Source organism: Saccoglossus kowalevskii, chromosome 18 (genome assembly GCF_978046115.1).
Source record: "Saccoglossus kowalevskii chromosome 18, keSacKowa6.1, whole genome shotgun sequence".
In the NCBI taxonomy this organism is placed as follows: Eukaryota; Metazoa; Hemichordata; class Enteropneusta; family Harrimaniidae; genus Saccoglossus; species Saccoglossus kowalevskii.
Window position 1 is genome coordinate 31,753,875 of NC_140658.1, and position 22,341 is coordinate 31,776,215.

Consider the following 22,341-nt stretch of genomic DNA (forward strand, 5'->3'; position numbering starts at 1 on the left):
GAAATACTCTGCACATTCAGAGAAATACTCTGCACATTCAGAGAAATGCTCAGCACATTCAGAGAAATACTCTGCACATTCAGAGAAATACTCTGCACATTCAGAGAAATACTCAGCACATTCAGAGAAATACTCTGCACATTCAGAGAAATACTCTGCACATTCAGAGAAATACTCAGCACATTCAGAGAAATACTCTGCACATTCAGAGAAATACTCTGCACATTCAGAGAAATACTCTGCACATTCAGAGAAATACTCTGCACATTCAGAGAAATACTCTGCACATTCAGAGAAATACTCTGCACATTCAGAGAAATACTCTGCACATTCAGAGAAATACTCTGCACGTTAAGAGAAATGCTCAGCACATTCAGAGAAATACTCTGCACATTCAGAGAAATACTCAGCACATTCAGAGAAATACTCTGCACATTCAGAGAAATACTCTGCACATTCAGAGAAATACTCTGCACATTCAGAGAAATACTCTGCACATTCAGAGAAATATTCAGCACATTCAGAGAAATATTCAGCACATTCAGAGAAATATTCAGCACATTCAGAGAAATACTCAGCACATTCAGAGAAATATTCAGCACATTCAGAGAAATACTCTGCACATTCAGAGAAATACTCTGCACATTCAGAGAAATACTCTGCACGTTCAAAGAAATACTCAGCACATTCAGAGAAATACTCAGCACATTCAGAGAAATACTCTGCACGTTAAGAGAAATGCTCAGCACATTCAGAGAAAAGCTCAGCACACTCAGAGAAATACTCAGTACATTCAGAGAAATACTCAGCACATTCAGAGAAATATTCAGCACTATCAGAGAAATGTTAAGTACATTCAGAGAAATACTCAGAACATTCACAGAAATACTCAGCACTATCAGAGAAATATTAAGCACATTCAGAGAAATACTCAGAACATTCACAGAAATACTTGGCACTATCAGAGAAATATTAAGCACATTCAGAGAAATATTCAGCACATTCAGAGAAATACTCAGCACATTCAGAGAAATATTCAGCACATTCAGAGAAATACTCTGCACATTCAGAGAAATACTCTGCACATTCAGAGAAATACTCTGCACATTCAGAGAAATACTCTGCACATTCAGAGAAATACTCTGCACATTCAGAGAAATACTCTGCACGTTAAGAGAAATGCTCAGCACATTCAGAGAAATACTCTGCACATTCAGAGAAATACTCAGCACATTCAGAGAAATACTCTGCACATTCAGAGAAATACTCTGCACATTCAGAGAAATACTCTGCACATTCAGAGAAATACTCTGCACATTCAGAGAAATATTCAGCACATTCAGAGAAATATTCAGCACATTCAGAGAAATATTCAGCACATTCAGAGAAATACTCAGCACATTCAGAGAAATATTCAGCACATTCAGAGAAATACTCTGCACATTCAGAGAAATACTCTGCACATTCAGAGAAATACTCTGCACGTTCAAAGAAATACTCAGCACATTCAGAGAAATACTCAGCACATTCAGAGAAATACTCTGCACGTTAAGAGAAATGCTCAGCACATTCAGAGAAAAGCTCAGCACACTCAGAGAAATACTCAGTACATTCAGAGAAATACTCAGCACATTCAGAGAAATATTCAGCACTATCAGAGAAATGTTAAGTACATTCAGAGAAATACTCAGAACATTCACAGAAATACTCAGCACTATCAGAGAAATATTAAGCACATTCAGAGAAATACTCAGAACATTCACAGAAATACTTGGCACTATCAGAGAAATATTAAGCACATTCAGAGAAATACTCAGAACATTCAGAGAAATACTCAGCAAATTCAGAGAAATATTCAGCACTATCAGAAATATTAAGCACATTCAGAGAAATACTCAGAACATTCACAGAAATACTCGGCACTATCAGAGAAATATTAAGCACATTCAGAGAAATATTAAACACATTCAGAGAAATACTCAGAACATTCACAGAAATACTCGACACTATCAAAGAAATATTAAGCACATTCAGAAAATTTATTGCTACGTATTGTCTCATTGATTTGGTTTATATTGTTAAGGTTATTATGGACAAGTCGTATAAGGAAATTCGTGAGTCCAAGAACAGAAACAATGTCTGATAATGACAAAGCAATCTATAAGAACAAAACAAAATGACTGCTAAGTACACTATACTACATCATCATCATCACTTGTATAATAATAATAATAATTTGAATGTTTTACAGCATTATAAATGAGATGCAGTGTGAAATAGGTATTTCAAATTGTCCTGATATTAGCTTTGTCTGACTTGTAGGTATATTTCCTGTCTAGTAGAGTTCATCCAGGTGAAACGCCAGGAAGTTTTGTTTTCAACGGTTTCTTTGATTTCATTCTTCGTCCCTATGATCCGAGAGCCAAGCAGCTGAGAAAGATGTTCGTGTTCAAACTGATACCTATGCTGAACCCTGATGGGGTTTCGCGTGGACATTACCGAACTGATCAGCGTGGAGTCAATTTGAACAGGGTCTACCTTGAACCTGATTTTGATCGACATCCTTCAATTTATGCTGCAAAAAAAATAATTGAATACCACCATGTACATTCCCGACTGGAGAAACCCACTGATCCAGCTGTTACCAAGAAACCAGAGACGCCAAAACATTCAAGTCAGAAAGTATCGCAAAGTGAACTCTGCAACACCAGCGAGCCCAATGCAATAATTGTTATTCATAATAGTGCTGAGGATACTAGTGCCAAAGAGAGTAGTGACTTAGTTTTAGAGACCATTCAGGTTTGTGAGAATGTGACGTCTGATTCTACAATGGAAGATAAGACTGCACATACAACTGCTGAAAATAATCGTGATGGTGTTTGTGGGGATGTGAATCTTCGTTCAGAGTCTTTGTTATCAGTTATAAGGATGTCAGAAGATAAGGATGACTCTGGTGCATCCGATGGGGAGGCGACTGAAAGTGATTTATGCAAAGAGGTTAACAACGTGAGTTTAACAGTCAAGGAAGATGCTGAGAAAAGTCCTCTTTCACCAAAGCTTCAATCGGAGAGCTCTGAAATGAAAAAAGAAGAGGAGCTGGAAAAAATTCCATGGAATGAAAGTGGCATTGCTGTTTACATGGATCTGCACGGGCATGCCTCGAAAAGAGGATGTTTTATTTACGGAAACTACTTGGAGGACGATGAACAACAAATTGAAAACTTATTATACCCTAAACTGATATCGTTGAACACGGCGCATTTTGACTTTGCTGGGTGTAATTTTACAGAAAAGAACATGTATACCAAAGATAGGAGAGATGGAATGTCTAAAGAGGGTAGTGGAAGAGTTGCTGTTTATAAAACTATAGGAATTGTACATAGGTGAGTAAAAGCTTTGCAGCTGAACATCTTTTGATTGGTGCAGTGGTGAGTAAATGAAAGTTATTGCTCAGTTCTGTACAAGGTCATATGAAGAAAACAATGAGGGTCATGAATCAAATTTTTAAGATGTTTGTGTTATTTACACTTATTACAGAATTAACACTATAGAGAAATTTTTTTTTTATTTTTGCTCAATAGGCTTTTGGTCTTGAGAGCTATTAGGGTAGTGCTGTTGTCAGCATTTGTCAACGATCTGATATGTAGGTCAAACTGTGGACAACGTCTGCTCACATGTGGGATTCTCTATTTGACAATCAAAGATACACTATTTGACAAAATCAGTATTCAATGAAAAAAGAGTAGTTTGAGAAGAATTCAATGCATGACAGGATTTATTGTAGTGAAGACAATATAGTCAACTTAGGTGATACACTAACAAATCTTACACTCCTGAATGCTGTAACTTTCCAATTTAATTTTCGGCTAATTAAAAGTTTTGTCCTACAATACAACATTAAGAAAAATGTTATCACAGCAGATCAAGACCCAGTGCTGATTAGTAAGTATAATTTTTTATCAGACAACATGCTGGTTAGATAACAAACAAAATTTGCATTAGTATTAAATTACAATTTACAACTCTCAGATTGTGACATATAGATTTCAGGAATTGTGGAAATGAATTATGTCTAAAATACATTCAATGGTTTTCAAACTTGGCAATCGCTTGGCTCCTTCATTTCATTGTTTATTCAAATTTTATTCGCTAAAGCTTTTGAATTAATTGTTTTCACATGAATTAATACATGTGATTCATCCATATACCATATGTCACACACAATACATTTCAAAGTATTGTTTCTGAGTGCAACTTTATTGGTTAAAATATTAAGTATAATTTGACTATTTCAAGAATAGGTTTGTGTCTGAAATTTCAGTGAATACTGACAATTTATAAGTAAACACAGTGGAAAGCTATTTCTTGTCAGGAAATACTATACACTTAAACTGACTCACTGCATCTTACACATGGTTTGCCTTGCCTGTGATGAAATGACAGGGAAGGTGTAATAGTACAACAAATACTGTTCTCATTCTTTGTTCTGAATAACACAATAAATTTTGTACGTGATTGCAAAAATGGATTATTTGTCTGTTTTATATCTTGGCAAATTTTGATTTTGGTCTTCAGTGTGTACAGGTGGTAAAATTTGTTGTTTTGTTTTTTTCTTATTCTTAGTTATACCTTGGAATGTAATTATAACTCTGGTAGGATGGTAAACCCTGTAGCACCAGCCACGATGGATGAAGGCCGGGCCACACCACCACCATTAATAGGATTTCCACCAAAATACACACCAGCACATTTTGAAGAGGTATCTGTAATTTCATTACTTGATTTTGTTTTAAAATGTTCATGGAATAAAAATGTTTTTTCTTTTTCTTTTCATAGGTGTGTTTTGATCTCACCACTGTCTAATACAACATTTTTTTTTTATTATTTACATTTCAACATTCACAAATCATCCTACACAAAATAATATACAGAAAAAAAGAAAAGAAAAATATTTCTGCACTGCAATACATGCATACAACAGTGGTTGATGCCATCCCAGGCTGCCTGAGTGCATACTTTCTACAGAAAACTATTATGTGTATACATGTGTTCTATTACTACGCATCTCTAATGGATGCTATTCATACATTATCATATAATTTGATGATATTTTAGTGACGTGCCAGACAGATATATCAATAAACACCTAAAATTACTCATATACATTTCTTATTAGGTTGGAAGAGCAGTAGCAATTGCAGCTTTAGATTATAATAATTGTAATCCTTGGTCTCGTCTTCCATTAACCGAACATACTCATTTAGAAGGAGTTCGTACATGGGTCAATAAATACTTGCGTAGTGCTAGAGGAGCGCCCTCACTGCCAAGAAGAATGTCAAGAATGTCTTCAAAAACATCTTGGTAAGTCACAACTTATGCACATTGCATCATGGGAAACATTCACCAGAAAAGACATAACAGAAGTCTATTGATTTGTGTATACTGTGGAATACTTTATTTTCGCTGGAATTAATTTTCGCTGAAAAGGCTTTTTGGGCGTTTTGTATGGAATTTATTTTCACTGATTTTTGATGAGTTTAATGTGAAATATAGGAAAAAAGATATATTCGCTGGATTTTATTTTCACGGAAACATCCCTTCAGCGAAAATAGCGAAAATAAATTCCAAGCGAAAATAAAGTATTCTACAGTAGTTTATGGAATTGATTTATTTTTCAAAACCGAGATGGGAGAACCCAACTATTTGGTGACTCAGAATTCAGGTTACCTTGAGGAAACCAGACAATCTAAAACATTTAAGGTTAATATTTCTCTTCTTCCTGACAGTATTGTGGCATCAGCGACTGCATACAACCCACCAATCAGAGGCAGACTTTTAGCAGAGTTATCAACATATACCCAGACCAGTACAACTACGTCCATACATACAACATCAGCCACAACATCATCACCAACAGTTACAACAAGTTCTAATGTGTCTAATGGCACAATGAGAAATAGAATTCCAATTAGACAGTTAGCTCCTGTCCGAGGTATGTATATTATGCACATTAATTCATGAGAGTGTGGATGGATATAGCAGATCTAACAGTAAATATGATATAATTTGCTGTTAAATCCACAGAGAAATGTTTGTACACACAGTCTGTTGCAGAATTCCAGGGTATTAGAGTGTCAAGATCAAATTTAGAATGAACTTTAGAAAACCAATAGCCATATCCACGGTTGTCCACTGCTATGGTGGAAAGGGAGCCTGTCTAATACATCATACATATTTTAATATACATTGAGTGTTTATTTCAGTGAAATCTTTTGATACAGAAACAAGGGCGTCACTAGAGCGACGGAAAAGAGTTATGCAACAACAGCAACATTACCAACATCAACCGCAGCGGTCCTTGTCAACGTCAAGTCTTGCATCAACGACTAGTACCATTTCAACTTCATCTTCATCACTTGGTAACTATGGCAACACCAGTAATCTAGGCAACAGCTTGCCAGTGACACTTTCTATGACAACAGCTCCTACTGAAATACCATGCCGACTATCAAAGCAGCGTTCTTCTGATAGCTCTGCCACTGAAGATGAAAAACTGTTTAGTAGAGTTGTAAGTATAATTGTTTACCTTCCTGTACCTCTACCTGATGCCCTGACTTTGAGATTGCTCAGAGATATCATAGATCGGCTATAGTCAGTGTATATAGATAGGCTGTAGTCAGTGTATATAGATAGATAGATAGATAGACTGTAGTCAGTGTATATGGATAGGCTGTTGTCAGTGTATATAGATAGACTGTAGTCAGTGTATATAGATAAATAGACTGTAGTCAGTGTATATAGATAGGTTGTAGTCAGTGTATATGGATAGGTTGTAGTCAGTATATATAGATTGGCTGTAGTCAGTGTATATAGATAGGTTGTAGTCAGTGTATATGGATAGGTTGTAGTCAGTATATATAGATTGGCTGTAGTCTGTGTATATAGATAGACTGTAGTCAGTGTATATAGATAGGCTGTAGTCAGTGTGTATAGATAGATAGACTGTAGTCAGTGTATATGGATAGGCTGTAGTCAATGTATATAGATAGGCTGTAGTCAGTGTATATAGATAAATAGACTGTAGTCAGTGTATATAGATAGGCTGTAGTCAGTGTATATAGATAGGCTGTAGTCAGTGTATATAGATGGACTGTAGTCAGTGTGTATAGATAGGTTGTAGTCAGTGTATATGGATAGGCTGTAGTCAGTGTATATAGATAGGCTGTAGTCAGTGTATATGGATAGACTGTAGTCTGTGTATATAGATAGACTGTAGTCAGTGTATATAGATAGGCTATAGTCAGTGTATATAGATAGGCTGTAGTCAGTGTATATAGATAGGCTATAGTCAGTGTATATAGATAGGCTGTAGTCAGTGTATATAGATAGACTGTAGTCTGTGTATATAGATAGGCTGTAGTCAGTGTATATAGATAGGCTGTAGTCAGTGTATATAGCTAGGCTATAGTCAGTGTATATAGATAGGCTGTAGTCAGTGTATATAGATAGACTGTAGTCAGTGTATATAGATAAATAGACTGTAGTCAGTGTATATAGATAGGTTGTAGTCAGTGTATATGGATAGGTTGTAGTCAGTATATATAGATTGGATGTAGTCAGTGTATATAGATAGGTTGTAGTCAGTGTATATAGATAGGTTGTAGTCAGTGTATATGGATAGGTTGTAGTCAGTGTATATGGATAGGTTGTAGTCAGTATATATAGATTGGCTGTAGTCTGTGTATATAGATAGACTGTAGTCAGTGTATATAGATAGGCTGTAGTCAGTGTATATAGATAGGCTGTAGTCAGTGTATATAGATAGGCTGTAGTCAGTGTATATAGATAGACTGTAGTCTGTGTATATAGATAGACTGTAGTCAGTGTATATAGATAGGCTGTAGTCAGTGTATATAGATAGATAGATAGACTGTAGTCAGTGTATATGGATAGGCTGTAGTCAGTGTATATAGATAGGCTGTAGTCAGTGTATATAGATAGGCTGTAGTCAGTGTATATAGATAGGCTGTAGTCAGTGTATATAGATAGGCTGTAGTCAGTGTATATAGATAGATAGATAGATAGACTGTAGTCAGTGTATATGGATAGACTGTAGTCTGTGTATATTGATAGACTGTAGTCAGTGTATATAGATAGGCTGTAGTCAGTGTATATATATAGGCTATAGTCAGTGTATATAGATAGGCTGTAGTCAGTGTATATAGATAGACTGTAGTCAGTGTATATAGATAGGCTGTAGTCAGTGTATATAGATAGACTGTAGTCTGTGTATATAGATAGACTGTAGTCAGTGTATATAGATAGGCTGTAGTCAGTGTATATAGATAGGCTATAGTCAGTGTATATAGATAGGCTGTAGTCAGTGTATATAGATAGACTGTAGTCAGTGTATATAGATAAATAGACTGTAGTCAGTGTATATAGATAGGTTGTAGTCAGTGTATATGGATAGGTTGTAGTCAGTATATATAGATTGGCTGTAGTCAGTGTATATAGATAGGTTGTAGTCAGTGTATATGGATAGGTTGTAGTCAGTATATATAGATTGGCTGTAGTCTGTGTATATAGATAGACTATAGTCAGTGTATATAGATAGGCTGTAGTCAGTGTATATAGATAGGCTGTAGTCAGTGTATATAGATAGACTGTAGTCAGTGTATATAGATAGGCTGTAGTCAGTGTATATTGATAGGCTGTAGTCAGTGTATATAGATAGATAGATAGATAGATAGATAGATAGATAGATAGATAGATAGATAGATAGATAGATAGATAGATAGATAGATAGATAGATAGATAGATAGATAGATAGATAGATAGATAGATAGATAGATAGATAGATAGATAGATAGATAGATAGATAGATAGATAGATAGATAGATAGATAGATAGATAGATAGATAGATAGATAGATAGATAGATAGATAGATAGATAGATAGATAGATAGATAGATAGATAGATAGATAGATAGATAGATAGATAGATAGATAGATAGATAGATAGATAGATAGATAGATAGATAGATAGATAGATAGATAGATAGATAGATAGATAGATAGATAGATAGATAGATAGATAGATAGATAGATAGATAGATAGATAGATAGATAGATAGATAGATAGATAGATAGATAGGCAGGCAGGCTGTTGTCAGTATATATAGATTGGCTGTTGTCAGTGTATATAGATTGGCTGTAGTCTGTGTATATAGATTGGCTGTAGTCAGTGTATATAGATAGGCTGCAGTCAGTGTATATAGATAGGCTATAGTCAGTGTATATAGATAGGCTGTAGTCAGTGTATATAGATAGGCTGTAGTCAGTGTATATAGATAGGCTGTAGTATATCTGTAACCTTCCTAGTTTGTACATGTAACATTAGGTATTTCCTTTGTAAGTGTAAGATGGAGTCCATTATTTATAACAAATTTCAAGGATACGCTGTTTAAGCCCAATTTAACTCTGATTTATTTCTCAAAGATCATTAGAAATTGAATAAACCTTCAATACCTTCCATGTTAGCACTCACCAACCATATAATTGTAATTGCACTTTAATTTATGTTTTTTTGCCTTTACTACTAATCCCATGTGTGTTCGTTGGCCATTGGTTTGTTATAAACAGCCCAGTTATAATGCTTTACCGCCTTCAAGAAGCTTCTCCAGACATGATAATCGCATTCCTATGAACGTTCCAACAACGGTAATTACACTCACAGTCTTATACATCAACAAACAAGAGTTCTGGGTCTGAGTTCTGTGTAAAAACCACCAAAGTATGAAATAGGAAAATAGTTACACAACATACATTTGAAAGTGTTAGAATATTACTAGATGTATTATCTGGTAATAGCTAAATTAAAATTAGCAAGCATGACAAAATGTTGCAAAATAAACATTATACTACCATTAGTTTGTTTTATATAACTATCATTGTATTGCCATAGCATGCCATCAGTATTGTCTGCATCTTACCATATTTAGGAAATGTGAATTCCAAATATACAACCATTTCCAATATGGCACATATTTTGAAGTTCATAGAGAAAGTTCTAATAATTTTTTTATAATTTTACTAAATTATCCTACTAAGTGTTTTGATCAGGAAGATGTTTTATCATAGGGTTAATACAAGGATACTGCAAAATATACACTCAGGCAATACATGTTTGCATTGACCTCCACTGCACGTCTGTCAATACTACTGTACTGTCTTCATGCATACTTTGTGGCATTCTTGCAATAACTGCTTATTATATAAAATTAACAAGTTTATTTCAAGATATTGCATAGTTACATGATCGGGAGATAACATCATACTTGTGTGTTCATGTATGGGCAAAGCTTCAAGAACAATATTACATGTATGTATGTATGTAGTGATCAATAAAACTTTTAATCCACTGCATACTGGTACTGTGTTCTATCAAGTATTGCCCCAAACACTAAATTCAAGTTAAAACATTGACCAATCAAATTGCTAAATCACAGGACTATATGTTTGTTTTTTGAGTCTGACTCATTTTCTCCAAGTCAAATCTCTTTGTTCGTACTTTTATATTGATTATGTGACAAAATTGCAACAAGAATCAAGCTTTACCATGCTAAGAGGAAACCACAAAATCTGGTTTTGAATTCAGAGCTTATGATGTGACAGACACACTGTGTATTTAGATATCTGGAACATGATGTCAGTCATTGCTTTCTAGGCTATATGATGTTTTGAGTTAGATCATGAAAATTCATCAGAATTCTTGTGAGGTCACTTGCCACAATTTGAGTTGTTTCTCTGGTATGCATTTCATAATGTAGTGTTAGCAGGATGCTGTATGCTGTCCTAAAAACTATCAATAGATTGTTTAGTCCGATTTTAAATCAAATAGAACACTCCTATTTTGACTTCTCTGGATAAACTCTCCTGCATGATAAATAGAGGATCTCTAATGTGTGTGATATCGAATTTATGTAGTAATTTACATATGTTCTTAAGGTGAAGAATATATGAAAATTGCTACGTGAATCAATAAATCTGATATCACTCATTGGGGACCCTATTTATCACATGCATTCATTTTGCAGCTTTTTATCGACGTAAATACATCGTAATCGTTAACTTTGTTCTGTATACATTTGCATATTGAATCAATGTTCTTTGAACACAGTTCACCAACAATTTATAGCCACTACTCAACAGTTTTGCTGATTTGGGGAAATCAATACATTTATGGTTTGTTACATTGGAAACATTTTACAAACTTTATCTGCATATTTTTACACATCAGGGACACTAATGCCATGGGTTGCCATGTGTTGCTAAGTTGAGGTTGGGAAATAAGAAATGACAATGTCTGCATATGCGACTTCAAAAATGCACATTAGTGAATTGTTGAAATTACCGGTATATAGCAAAAACATTAATATTGAACATATTTCAAATAGCTATTTTAAAAACAAAAACAGTAAATAATTGTAAAGTTGTCGAAAAAGTGATGTTTTAGTATGTTTGAAAATTATGTCACAATTATAATAAATAATCAATTCACGCATCATAAATTCCTATCTTATTTGAAAGGTTTTATAATAAATTAATCCAATTGTGGCCGTCAGAACTCTTGTTTATTATCAGTGTAAGCTCACTATACTATTGCATGTCTGTGTGTCACTACTACATTTTTGTCTTGTCACTGTGTTTGTTGTGATGTATACAGCTTCACATCTAATGCATGAATTTTTATTTTTATTTCCTCATCTCTCGTTAACTGTTACGTTACATACACTGTCAAGATTTTCAATTTTATGAATAAAATAATTGTAATCCCCCTGTACATTATCTCATATTAATCTCACTTTTTCATGATATCTTTTGTCTCACACCATTCCTGTAGTTCCTGATTTGTTTCTTCGAGTAACGCAAAAATGACATTGTAGTTAGTGTTGTGTCATCAACTATAGTAAATTATGTTTATACACATAATTATGTTCAGATGTTGAGATATGGATAAATATATTTTAAAGATATGGTAATCATTGTGGAGTACTGTACAAAAGTTGCATTCATTATTCACTCGACAATGTTTGGTTCAATCCCATTTCTATTGGACTACGCTTGGTTCAATTCCATTTCTATTGGGCTATTGTTTGGTTAAATCCCATTTCTATTGGACTATGCTTGGTTCAATCCCATTTCTATTGGACTACGCTTGGTTCAATTCCATTTCTATTGGGCTATTGTTTGGTTAAATCCCATTTCCATTGGACTATGCTTGGTTCAATCCCATTTCAATTGGACTACGCTTGGTTCAATCTCATTTCTATTGGACTATTGCTTGGTTAAATCACATTTCCATTGGACTATGCTTGGTTCAATCTCATTTCAATTAGACTACGCTTGGTTCAATCCCATTTCCATTGGACTATTGCTTGGTTAAATCACATTTCCATTGGACTATTGCTTGGTTCAATCCCATTTCAATGAGACTACGCTTGGTTCAGTCCCATTTCTATTGGACTATTGCTTGGTTCAATCCCATTTCAATTAGACTACGCTTGGTTCAATCCCATTTCTATTGGACTATTGCTTGGTTAAATCACATTTCCATTGGACTATGCTTGGATTAATCTCATTTCCACTAGACTACACTTGGTTCAGTCTCATTTCCATTGGACTATGCTTGGTTCAATCCCATTTCCATTGGATTATAATTTGATTCAATCCCATTTCCATTAGATTACGCTTGGTTCAATCCCATTTCTTCTGGACTATGCTTGGTTCAATCTCATTTCCATTAGATTACGCTTGGTTCAATCCCATTTCTTCTGGACTATGCTTGGTTCAATCTCATTTCCTTTGGACTTTGCTTGGTTCAATCTCATTTCCATTGGACTACACTTGGTTCAATCTCATTTCCATTGGACTATGCTTGGTTCAATCTCATTTCCATTGGACTACGCTTGGTTCAATCTCATTTCCATTGGACTACGCTTGGTTCAATCTCATTTTCTTTGGACTATGCTTGGTTCAATCTCATTTCCATTGGACTACGCTTGGTTCAATCTCATTTCCATTGGACTATGCTTGGTTCAATCTCATTTCCATTGGATTATAATTTGATTCAATCCCATTTCCATTGGACTATGCTTGGTTCAATCTCATTTCCATTGGACTATGCTTGGTTCAATCTCATTTCCATTGGACTATGCTTGGTTCAATCTCATTTCCATTGGAATATGCTTGGTTCAATCTCATTTCCACTGGACTATGCTTGGTTCAATCTCATTTCCATTGGATTATAATTTGATTCAATCCCATTTCCATTGGACTATGCTTGGTTCAATCTCATTTCCATTGGACTACACTTGGTTCAATCTCATTTCCTTTGGACTATGCTTGGTTCAATCTCATTTCCATAGGACTATGCTTGATTCAATCTCATTTCCTTTGGACTATGCTTGGTTCAATCCCATTTCCACTGGACTACGCTTGGTTCAATCTCATTTCCTTTGGACTATGCTTGGTTCAATCTTATTTCCATTGGACTACGCTTGGTTCAATCTCATTTCCTTTGGACTATGCTTGGTTCAATCTCATTTTCATTGGGCTATGCTTGGTTCAATCTCATTTCCATTGGACTATGCTTGGTTCAATCCCATTTCCATTGGACTATGCTTGGTTCAATCTCATTTCCATTGGATTATTATTTGATTCAAGCTCATTTCCATTGAACTACACTTGGTTCAATCTCATTTCCATTGGACTACGCTTGGTTCAATCTCATTTCCTTTGGACTATGCTTGGTTCAATCTCATTTCCATTGGACTATGTTTGGTTCAATCTCATTTCAATTGGACTATGCTTGGTTCAATCTCATTTCGTTTGGACTACGCTTGGTTCAATCTCATTTCCTTTGGACTATGCTTGGTTCAATCTTATTTCCATTGGACTACGCTTGGTTCAATCTCATTTCCTTTGGACTATGCTTGGTTCAATCTCATTTTCATTGGACTATGTTTGGTTCAATCTCATTTCCATTGGACTATGCTTGGTTCAATCTCATTTCCACTGGACTATGCTTGGTTCAATCCCATTTCCATTGGACTATGCTTGGTTCAATCTCATTTCCATTGGATTATTATTTGATTCAAGCTCATTTCCATTGGACTACACTTGGTTCAATCTCATTTCCATTGGACTACACTTGGTTCAGTCTCATTTCCATTGGACTATGCTTGGTTCAATCTCATTTCCATTGGACTACGCTTGGTTCAATCTAATTTCCTTTGGACTATGCTTGGTTCAATCTCATTTCCATTGGACTATGCTTGGTTCAATCTCATTTCCATTGGACTATGTTTGGTTCAATCTCATTTCAATTGGACTATGCTTGGTTCAATCTCATTTCCTTTGGACTATGCTTGGTTCAATCTCATTTCCATTGGACTATGCTTGGTTCAATCTCATTTCCTTTGGACTATGCTTGGTTCAATCTCATTTCCTTTGGACTATGCTTGGTTCAATCTCATTTCCATTGGACTATGCTTGGTTCAATCTCATTTCCATTCGACTATGCTTGGTTCAATCTCATTTCCATTGGACTATGCTTGGTTCAATCTCATTTCCTTTGGACTATGCTTGGTTCAATCTCATTTCCTTTGGACTATGCTTGGTTCAATCGCATTTCCATTGGACTATGCTTGGTTCAATCTCATTTCCATTCGACTATGCTTGGTTCAATCTCATTTCCATTGGACTATGTTTGGTTCAATCTCATTTCCATTGGACTACGCTTGGTTCAATCTCATTTCCTTTGGACTATGCTTGGTTCAATCTCATTTCCATTGGACTATGCTTGGTTCAATCTCATTTCCATTGGACTATGCTTGGTTCAATCTCATTTCCATTGGACTATGCTTGGTACAATCTCATTTCCATTGGACTACGCTTGGTTCAATCTCATTTCCTTTGGACTATGCTTGGTTCAATCTCATTTCCATTCGACTATGCTTGGTTCAATCTCATTTCCATTGGACTATGCTTGGTTCAATCTCATTTCCATTCGACTATGCTTGGTTCAATCTCATTTCCATTGGACTATGTTTGGTTCAATCTCATTTCCATTGGACTACGCTTGGTTCAATCTCATTTCCTTTGGACTATGCTTGGTTCAATCTCATTTCCATTGGACTATGTTTGGTTCAATCTCATTTCCATTGGACTACGCTTGGTTCAATCTCATTTCCTTTGGACTATGCTTGGTTCAATCTCATTTCCATTGGACTATGCTTGGTTCAATCTCATTTCCATTGGCTATGCTTGGTTCAACCTCATTTCCATTGGACTACGCTTGGTTCAATCTCATTTCCTTTGGACTATGCTTGGTTCAATCTCATTTCCATTGGACTATGCTTGGTTCAATCTCATTTCCATTCGACTATGCTTGGTTCAATCTCATTTCCATTGGACTATGTTTGGTTCAATCTCATTTCCATTGGACTACGCTTGGTTCAATCTCATTTCCTTTGGACTATGCTTGGTTCAATCTCATTTCCATTGGACTATGTTTGGTTCAATCTCATTTCCATTGGACTACGCTTGGTTCAATCTCATTTCCTTTGGACTACGCTTGGTTCAGTCTCATTTCCTTTGGACTATGCTTGGTTCAATCTCATTTCCATTCGACTATGCTTGGTTCAATCTCATTTCCATTGGACTATGTTTGGTTCAATCTCATTTCCATTGGACTATGCTTGGTTCAATCTCATTTCCATTGGACTATGCTTGGTTCAATCTCATTTCCATTGGACTACGCTTGGTTAAATCCCATTTCTATTGGACTATGCTTGGTTCAATCTCATTTCCATTGGACTACGCTTGGTTCAATCTCATTTCTATTGGACTACGCTTGGTTCAATCCCATTTCTATTGAACTATGTTTTCTGCACTACCACTTATGAACTTATTTTCATTAATATTTCTTTTTCATTAGAGCTGTTCTATGACCCACCTCCAGTCATACTTTGTAAGTGTTCTACGTTTGATGACAATTACGTTGTACTCTGAGAATGATCTCTCCCTCTCTACTATGGTTTTGCACTTCACTTCACAGTTCAAGCTGAATTCAAGTTTTGCACTACTGAACATGTTACTGCACATATATGCAGATTGTATATAATAGAAAGCAGTTATCCCATGGTAACTCACTGAATTACATGTAAATTTTTTAAAATGTTTTCACAATATTAGGATTCATGTTGATAATCACATGTCACCATGTACAATTTTGAGATATGAAGAAATAATGTCACTGCCAGTTTTGACCATTTTTAATGACATTTTGGTCCTTTGTACCTGATAAATTACATGTTTATTTTTAATTTCACATCAATTGCATAGATGAACATGACAATCCTCAATTCGAATCAAACCTTCTCAAACAAATACGTGATTATCATGCTCTTTGCTAATCAAGTAAAGAGCTTTTTGAGACTCTCATCATCTTATAGTTATATTATCTGCTAAACTTTGTTTTCAACATATGCAGTAAATTGAGTTATACACCTAAATCACCTAGTTACAGAGTCGGAATTTAGAAACTGATTTCTTTGTTATCTGGAAAACCTGGAATCCTGTTATGAACACAGTAGCAACAATGGCCATAGAAAATACATGTATCTTAAAATGAATGCTTCATATTGAAAATTATTGGTTGGAAAGTCCCGGGTGTGATTGGACTTGATGATCAATCACAACCAAATCTACGGAAATGTTTTGTAATGTTATCTTGTGAATACCGTGATTGTTGCATTTGATATATAACACATGTTACTCCATACATAAAGGACTACAAACAATACATATCCCATAATATTACTTCAAAAAGAAAACTGCACACATAGTCTGCTGGGCACCCAAAAATGATTGAAATAAACCTACCCCGGTAGTTTGTGTCAGTCTGAATACATGGATTCCAATTACCGGTAACTGTAATTGTTGTTTATTTCACTCAATGTGTGAAATGTTTCTGTTCTTCTCAGGGTACAACTTTAAATGTCATACCGTATTTGCTCTGTTATAAGCATGTCTCCAACAAAATTATTTCTTGTAAAATGAATCATTAAAACTAATTTTACCCATAAAAACACTATGGTAATGTAGATAAACTGCTAATATAGCAAATTTTGTATTGAAAATAAAAGCACTTTATGACTAACTGCATAAGAGAATCCATTGATAACGCATGTAGCAGTTGTATGCTAATAAGTTGTTACTTTGCTATTTGAAATGTTACAACTGATTGATGAAATGCAAATCAAAATAGATGCATTAGCTTGTTTTCATGTAACTTTATGATTTTCTAATAGTTAAAGTGATGAGCTGCTCTTGTGATCATTTTTAATTGGTAATTAATCAAATCTTATAAAATGTTTCAGCCATTATGTCACAGGGTATAGTGATGTAAGACAGTGTCAGTGTATACTGTGATAAAAACTGTAGCTTAATATTGGTTACATACTGGTTGAAAATACTGACAACTTTCCAGTAATAATGTATTCAAAATCATAGGCTATATTATGTTTTACTTAGATTTTATTGAAAATTAATTTGTATATTTATCAGCCATTTGTTCACAAGTGGTAATTGTCCCCTGTAGAGTTTATTGAATACAATACAGCCAAAATGTTACTTAGCATTTAGGTTATTTTGTTTTCAAAACCATCTTAATTGAGTACTTTGCCTTTGTTCCTTATTATTATAACTTAGGTAATTACTACTTTGAATAAGTTGAAATTATGATGATAATGATAAAAGTTTTTATGATGAAGCAATGCCATCTTATAGCCAGGTTGGGAGTTCAGTTATGCCTGGATTGTTTTGTAGTTCATTACATGCTACACGATATGATCAACATATCATATTTGAAGGGTATTCTTACGAATTCCCCAGTCACTGTGACTCCATATCTATGGAACTCAACTGTGTTTATTGCAAGAAAACTTCATGAAAATGTTACTAAAATCTGTCCTTAAATGCTCAGAACTTAAACATGTTTTACATCCTGGGTATTTAACTGCTTAAATTTTTGATTGTACAATGCATTTTATAGTTTCAATTACACAATAGGGATTTGTAGCCATTACCAATATCTGTATGATTTCTATGGCTGTCTCCTCAGATGTTTCATTAATTATGTCAAATTGTATGATTATTACTGGACTTTGTTTACAGTATAGATGACTTCAATAACAACTATTCAGTAAATAGAGCAGTAAAAACTCTCCATACAAGTAACAAATGTACTATATGTTCTAGTAGTGATCTCTTTGTCTATTTGATGTGCACATATGTTGTAAAGCTAACTGTGTGAAGTACTTTGCATTCTGTCCATCAGGCAATGTGTGTGTCATCTGATCACAGTGTTCTAAACTATGTGTTTTACAATGTCATCTCTTTATTTCTTTAGACACCTGGTTTACGTATCATTCACCCTCATAAACCATCAACTCATCATCCGTCAAGTGAAAGAAGATCGGTATTTGATCCACCAGGGTGAGTGGCCATTTACTGACTGTTACAAATTGCTAAACAGACACTACATTCTTTTACTACTGGAGTAAATATCCTGTTGAAATATATCATGAAGTGTCAACATGTGTAGTGGATTGTAGTATATATTTGACATGTGTCAACATTAATAATGTAGATCTCACGTGTCAACATTAATTGTGGATTTTAATGTAGATCTGACATGTGTCAACATTAACAGTATAGATCTCACGTGTGTCAACATTAATTGTGGATTTTAATGTAGATCTGACGTGTGTCAACATTAATCGTGTAGATCTCACGTGTGTCAACATTAATTGTGGATTTTAATGTAGATTTGACATGTGTCAACATAAATAGTGTAGATCTCATGTGTGTCAACATTAATTGTGGATTTTAATGTAGATCTGACATGTGTCAACACTAATAGTGTAGATCTCACGTGTGTCAATATTAATTGTGGATTTTAGTGTAGATCTGACATGTGTCAACATTAATAGTGTTGTTCTCACGTGTGTCAACATTAATTGTGGATTTTAATGTAGATCTGACATGTGTCAACATTAATAGTGTAGATCTCACGTGTCTCAACATTAATTGTGGATTTTAATGTAGATCTGACATGTGTCAACATTAATAGTGTAGATCTCACGTGTGTCAACATTAGTTGTGGATTTGAATGTAGATCTGACATGTGTCAACATTAATAGTGTAGATCTCACGTGTGTCAAGATTAATTATGGATTTTAATGTAGATCTGACATGTGTCAACATTAATAGTGTAGATCTCACGTGTGTCAACATTAATAGTGTAGATCTCACGTGTGTCAATATTAATTGTGGATTTTAGTGTAGATCTGACATGTGTCAACATTAATAGTGTAGATCTCACATGTGTCAACATTAATTGTGGATTTTAATGTAGATCTGACATGTGTCAACATTAATAGTGTAGATCTCACGTGTGTCTATATTAATTGTGGATTTTAGTGTAGATCTGACATGTGTCAACATTAATAGTGTAGATCTCATGTGTGTCAATATTAATTGTGGATTTTAGTGTAGATCTGACATGTGTCAACATTAATAGTGTAGATCTCACATGTGTCAACATTAATAGTGGATTTTAATGTAGATCTCACATGTGTCAACATTAATAATGTAGATCTCACGTGTGTCAATATTAATTGTGGATTTTAATGTAGATCTGACATGTGTCAACATTAATAGTGTAGATCTCGCGTGTGTCAATATTAATTGTGGATTTTAGTGTAGATCTGACATATGTCAATATTTATAGTGGATTTTAGTGTAGATCTGACATATTTCACTATTTTCACAGTCTTCCTATTCACCTATTCAATGTTGCTAGCCCTGTCGTTTTAATGCATAAAAAAAATATGAATAGTCATTTCATTTCACCCTTCTAAATTTTGTTGAGTCTATTAAGCCTATTGTATGTAAATAATGGCATGAACCAAATTCAGTAGTTATCATGTTCATCAGTTATTTCATATCAATTGTAGATCGGATCCACCCAAAAGAAGATACAAAAAAATATCTGGTACAAAGAGACGCAGCGCCTCCTACAGTCCAAGTGGTAAAAATCATAACCGAAAAGGCAGTGGTACTGATAGTGATATGGAAAAAAAGAGGAAGGTTCGTGGCAGGAAAGCCAGTAAAGGTTCATCAGGATTCAGCATCGTCACATCTAATTCTGCACCATCAGGAGGACACGGTAATCATATTTGCCTTCTGATTGGTTATTTGAAAGACTTTTTCATGAAAATGAGATTTAAATTTGATTGGCTCATTCCAAATACTGTTGATTGGTCTCATTCGTTAATTTTTATAATAATTTTAGTGAAGTTGTGAAACTTGGTTAATTTTTTTATTTATGTTTTTGTTTTATTGGCTCGCCTGTAATGAAGTGAATGGAAATTCATAGTAGTGGCAAAACGTCTGTTGTGGGTCATCATCATAAACTTTTTCTGTGGATGTGAACTCCAGTTGAACTTCTATGAATTGTTTCTTTATAGAGTCATTATGTATAAGATCCATAGTTGTTCCTAAATTCTAATTAGGTGATTACTCTCCAACTTGTATATATGGTTAATCTGTATACGTAGATGAACCTCTCACCCTATGCTATGTTCTTCCCACCATATTCTGTAATCTTCCCTACCCTTTGTAGTACATCTCATGCTGTGATTCCCACCTATGTAATGATAGCCCCACCCCATGCTATGATCTGCGAACTCCTACATATACAGGTCGAACTATGTGTAGTTTAACTATGTGATTACAAATATAGAAAAAATATTAATATGTTTGAGTTTCTGAAATAAATTTTAGGAGAAACACCATTGGAAGGATCTTCTGTGAAGTTATTACCCCAGGCTGAGAAACTATCGCCAAGAAGGTATGTTTGTATATAGTTCAGCCATGGTTTGCATGCTTGTATAGTAGGAAGTGTTAAACTAGTGAGTTTTACTCAACAATTCAATGCAGTGGTTTTTAAATTTTTTTTTTTACAGTCACATACTAAATCAGTGTAAAAGTATATGATAGTACTGGACATAGTAGCATGCCTTACCCCAATATATCTATCATGACCAGTCACATGCTCTTCTGTTTGCAAATACACTAGTATAACTGGTAAAATCACTCTGTGTAGAAGGTGCCAGTGTACTAAATGCACCTAATGCCACAATCTGTTGCACTCTTTCTCTCCCTGCAAACTCAGCCTTCAAGAAATTAAAAGACTTTTACAGTTGGTATATAACTCAGTAATTTGGGTTTTTATTTCCTGATATGCTTTAGTTCTTGCTTGCTAAACAAAATCATCTGCATGGCATGAATTATGTTGATTAATTATATTTTTGTTCGTTATAAAAAATAATAATTTACACATAGTTGCAGTGCTGTGGGATCAATCACCGACCGTAAAGAATATTTTTTTCTGTCCGTGTTTTGAGTACATGCTCATTCTGCAGTCTGGTGAAATTAAAACTGCCTATGCTATATCATTTATGTATTGTAAACCAGGATGTAATTAACTTTGTAAATAATTTATGTTCAATTACAATTAACTAACAGATTGTGTTTTTAGCAAGTACAATAGGAATGAGAAAATGTGCTTTACAAACACTGTACTGCTTGTAACATACATAGATAATGCAATGTTACATATTTTTTATTTGATAATATGTTGTAAACTAAATTGAAGCATGAAATAATTGTAATTTTAACAATACATTGAACATTTTAAAATATCAACCATCATTATAGATCAACCTTTTTAAAAGTGTTACATGCATTATAGACTGGACATCAGATAATTCTATTTTACTTTTTTTGTTTCTGCTTTCAAGATAATCACATGACATGTTGTTGTCAGTTTAGTAATGTGACTAGTCTTGTGATCGCTTTCTTTTCCATTCATCATGTGACTTGTCATGTGATCACTATGCTGCTGCAATCATGTCATGTGATTACATTCTGTGCCACTCAAGTCATGTGATTTCTGCCTCATTTTCACTGTGTATTCTCACTCTGTGTTTTACCTGTTTACCCTTGCAAGCTTACATGATGTGAAAAGACTGTTAAAACTGGTATGTCATATGATGTATTCTGACTATTCCAAAATATGTAAATCTACCTCTCTTAAAATAAAAGTAAAAAATATCAAGCTATCTGAATTATGCCAACCATCAAAACTATTCTGTAGTAATATATTTTCATGTACACTATTTTGCCTCCACAGAGGGAGGGGAGGGC

General features: G+C 34.5%; 1 protein-coding gene across 4 annotated transcripts in view; it reads left to right on the plus strand.

The window, feature by feature from the left end:
• The window catches only part of LOC100370536 (cytosolic carboxypeptidase-like protein 5), a 57,238-nt gene that overhangs the window by 27,332 nt on the left and 7,565 nt on the right, over positions 1–22,341 (plus strand). The window contains exons 7-16 of one of the 4 annotated variants that reach the window (XM_085492712.1): positions 2,323–3,383; positions 4,624–4,759; positions 5,177–5,361; positions 5,787–5,992; positions 6,282–6,568; positions 9,646–9,723; positions 16,004–16,036; positions 18,479–18,564; positions 20,088–20,299; positions 20,917–20,983. In XM_085492712.1, the coding sequence (XP_085348838.1) occupies positions 2,323–3,383; positions 4,624–4,759; positions 5,177–5,361; positions 5,787–5,992; positions 6,282–6,568; positions 9,646–9,723; positions 16,004–16,036; positions 18,479–18,564; positions 20,088–20,299; positions 20,917–20,983 (2,351 nt within the window). The remainder of the gene's footprint in view (positions 1–2,322; positions 3,384–4,623; positions 4,760–5,176; positions 5,362–5,786; positions 5,993–6,281; positions 6,569–9,645; positions 9,724–16,003; positions 16,037–18,478; positions 18,565–20,087; positions 20,300–20,916; positions 20,984–22,341) is intronic. The other 3 variants (XM_085492713.1, XM_085492714.1, XM_085492715.1) reach the window with 3 other exon arrangements.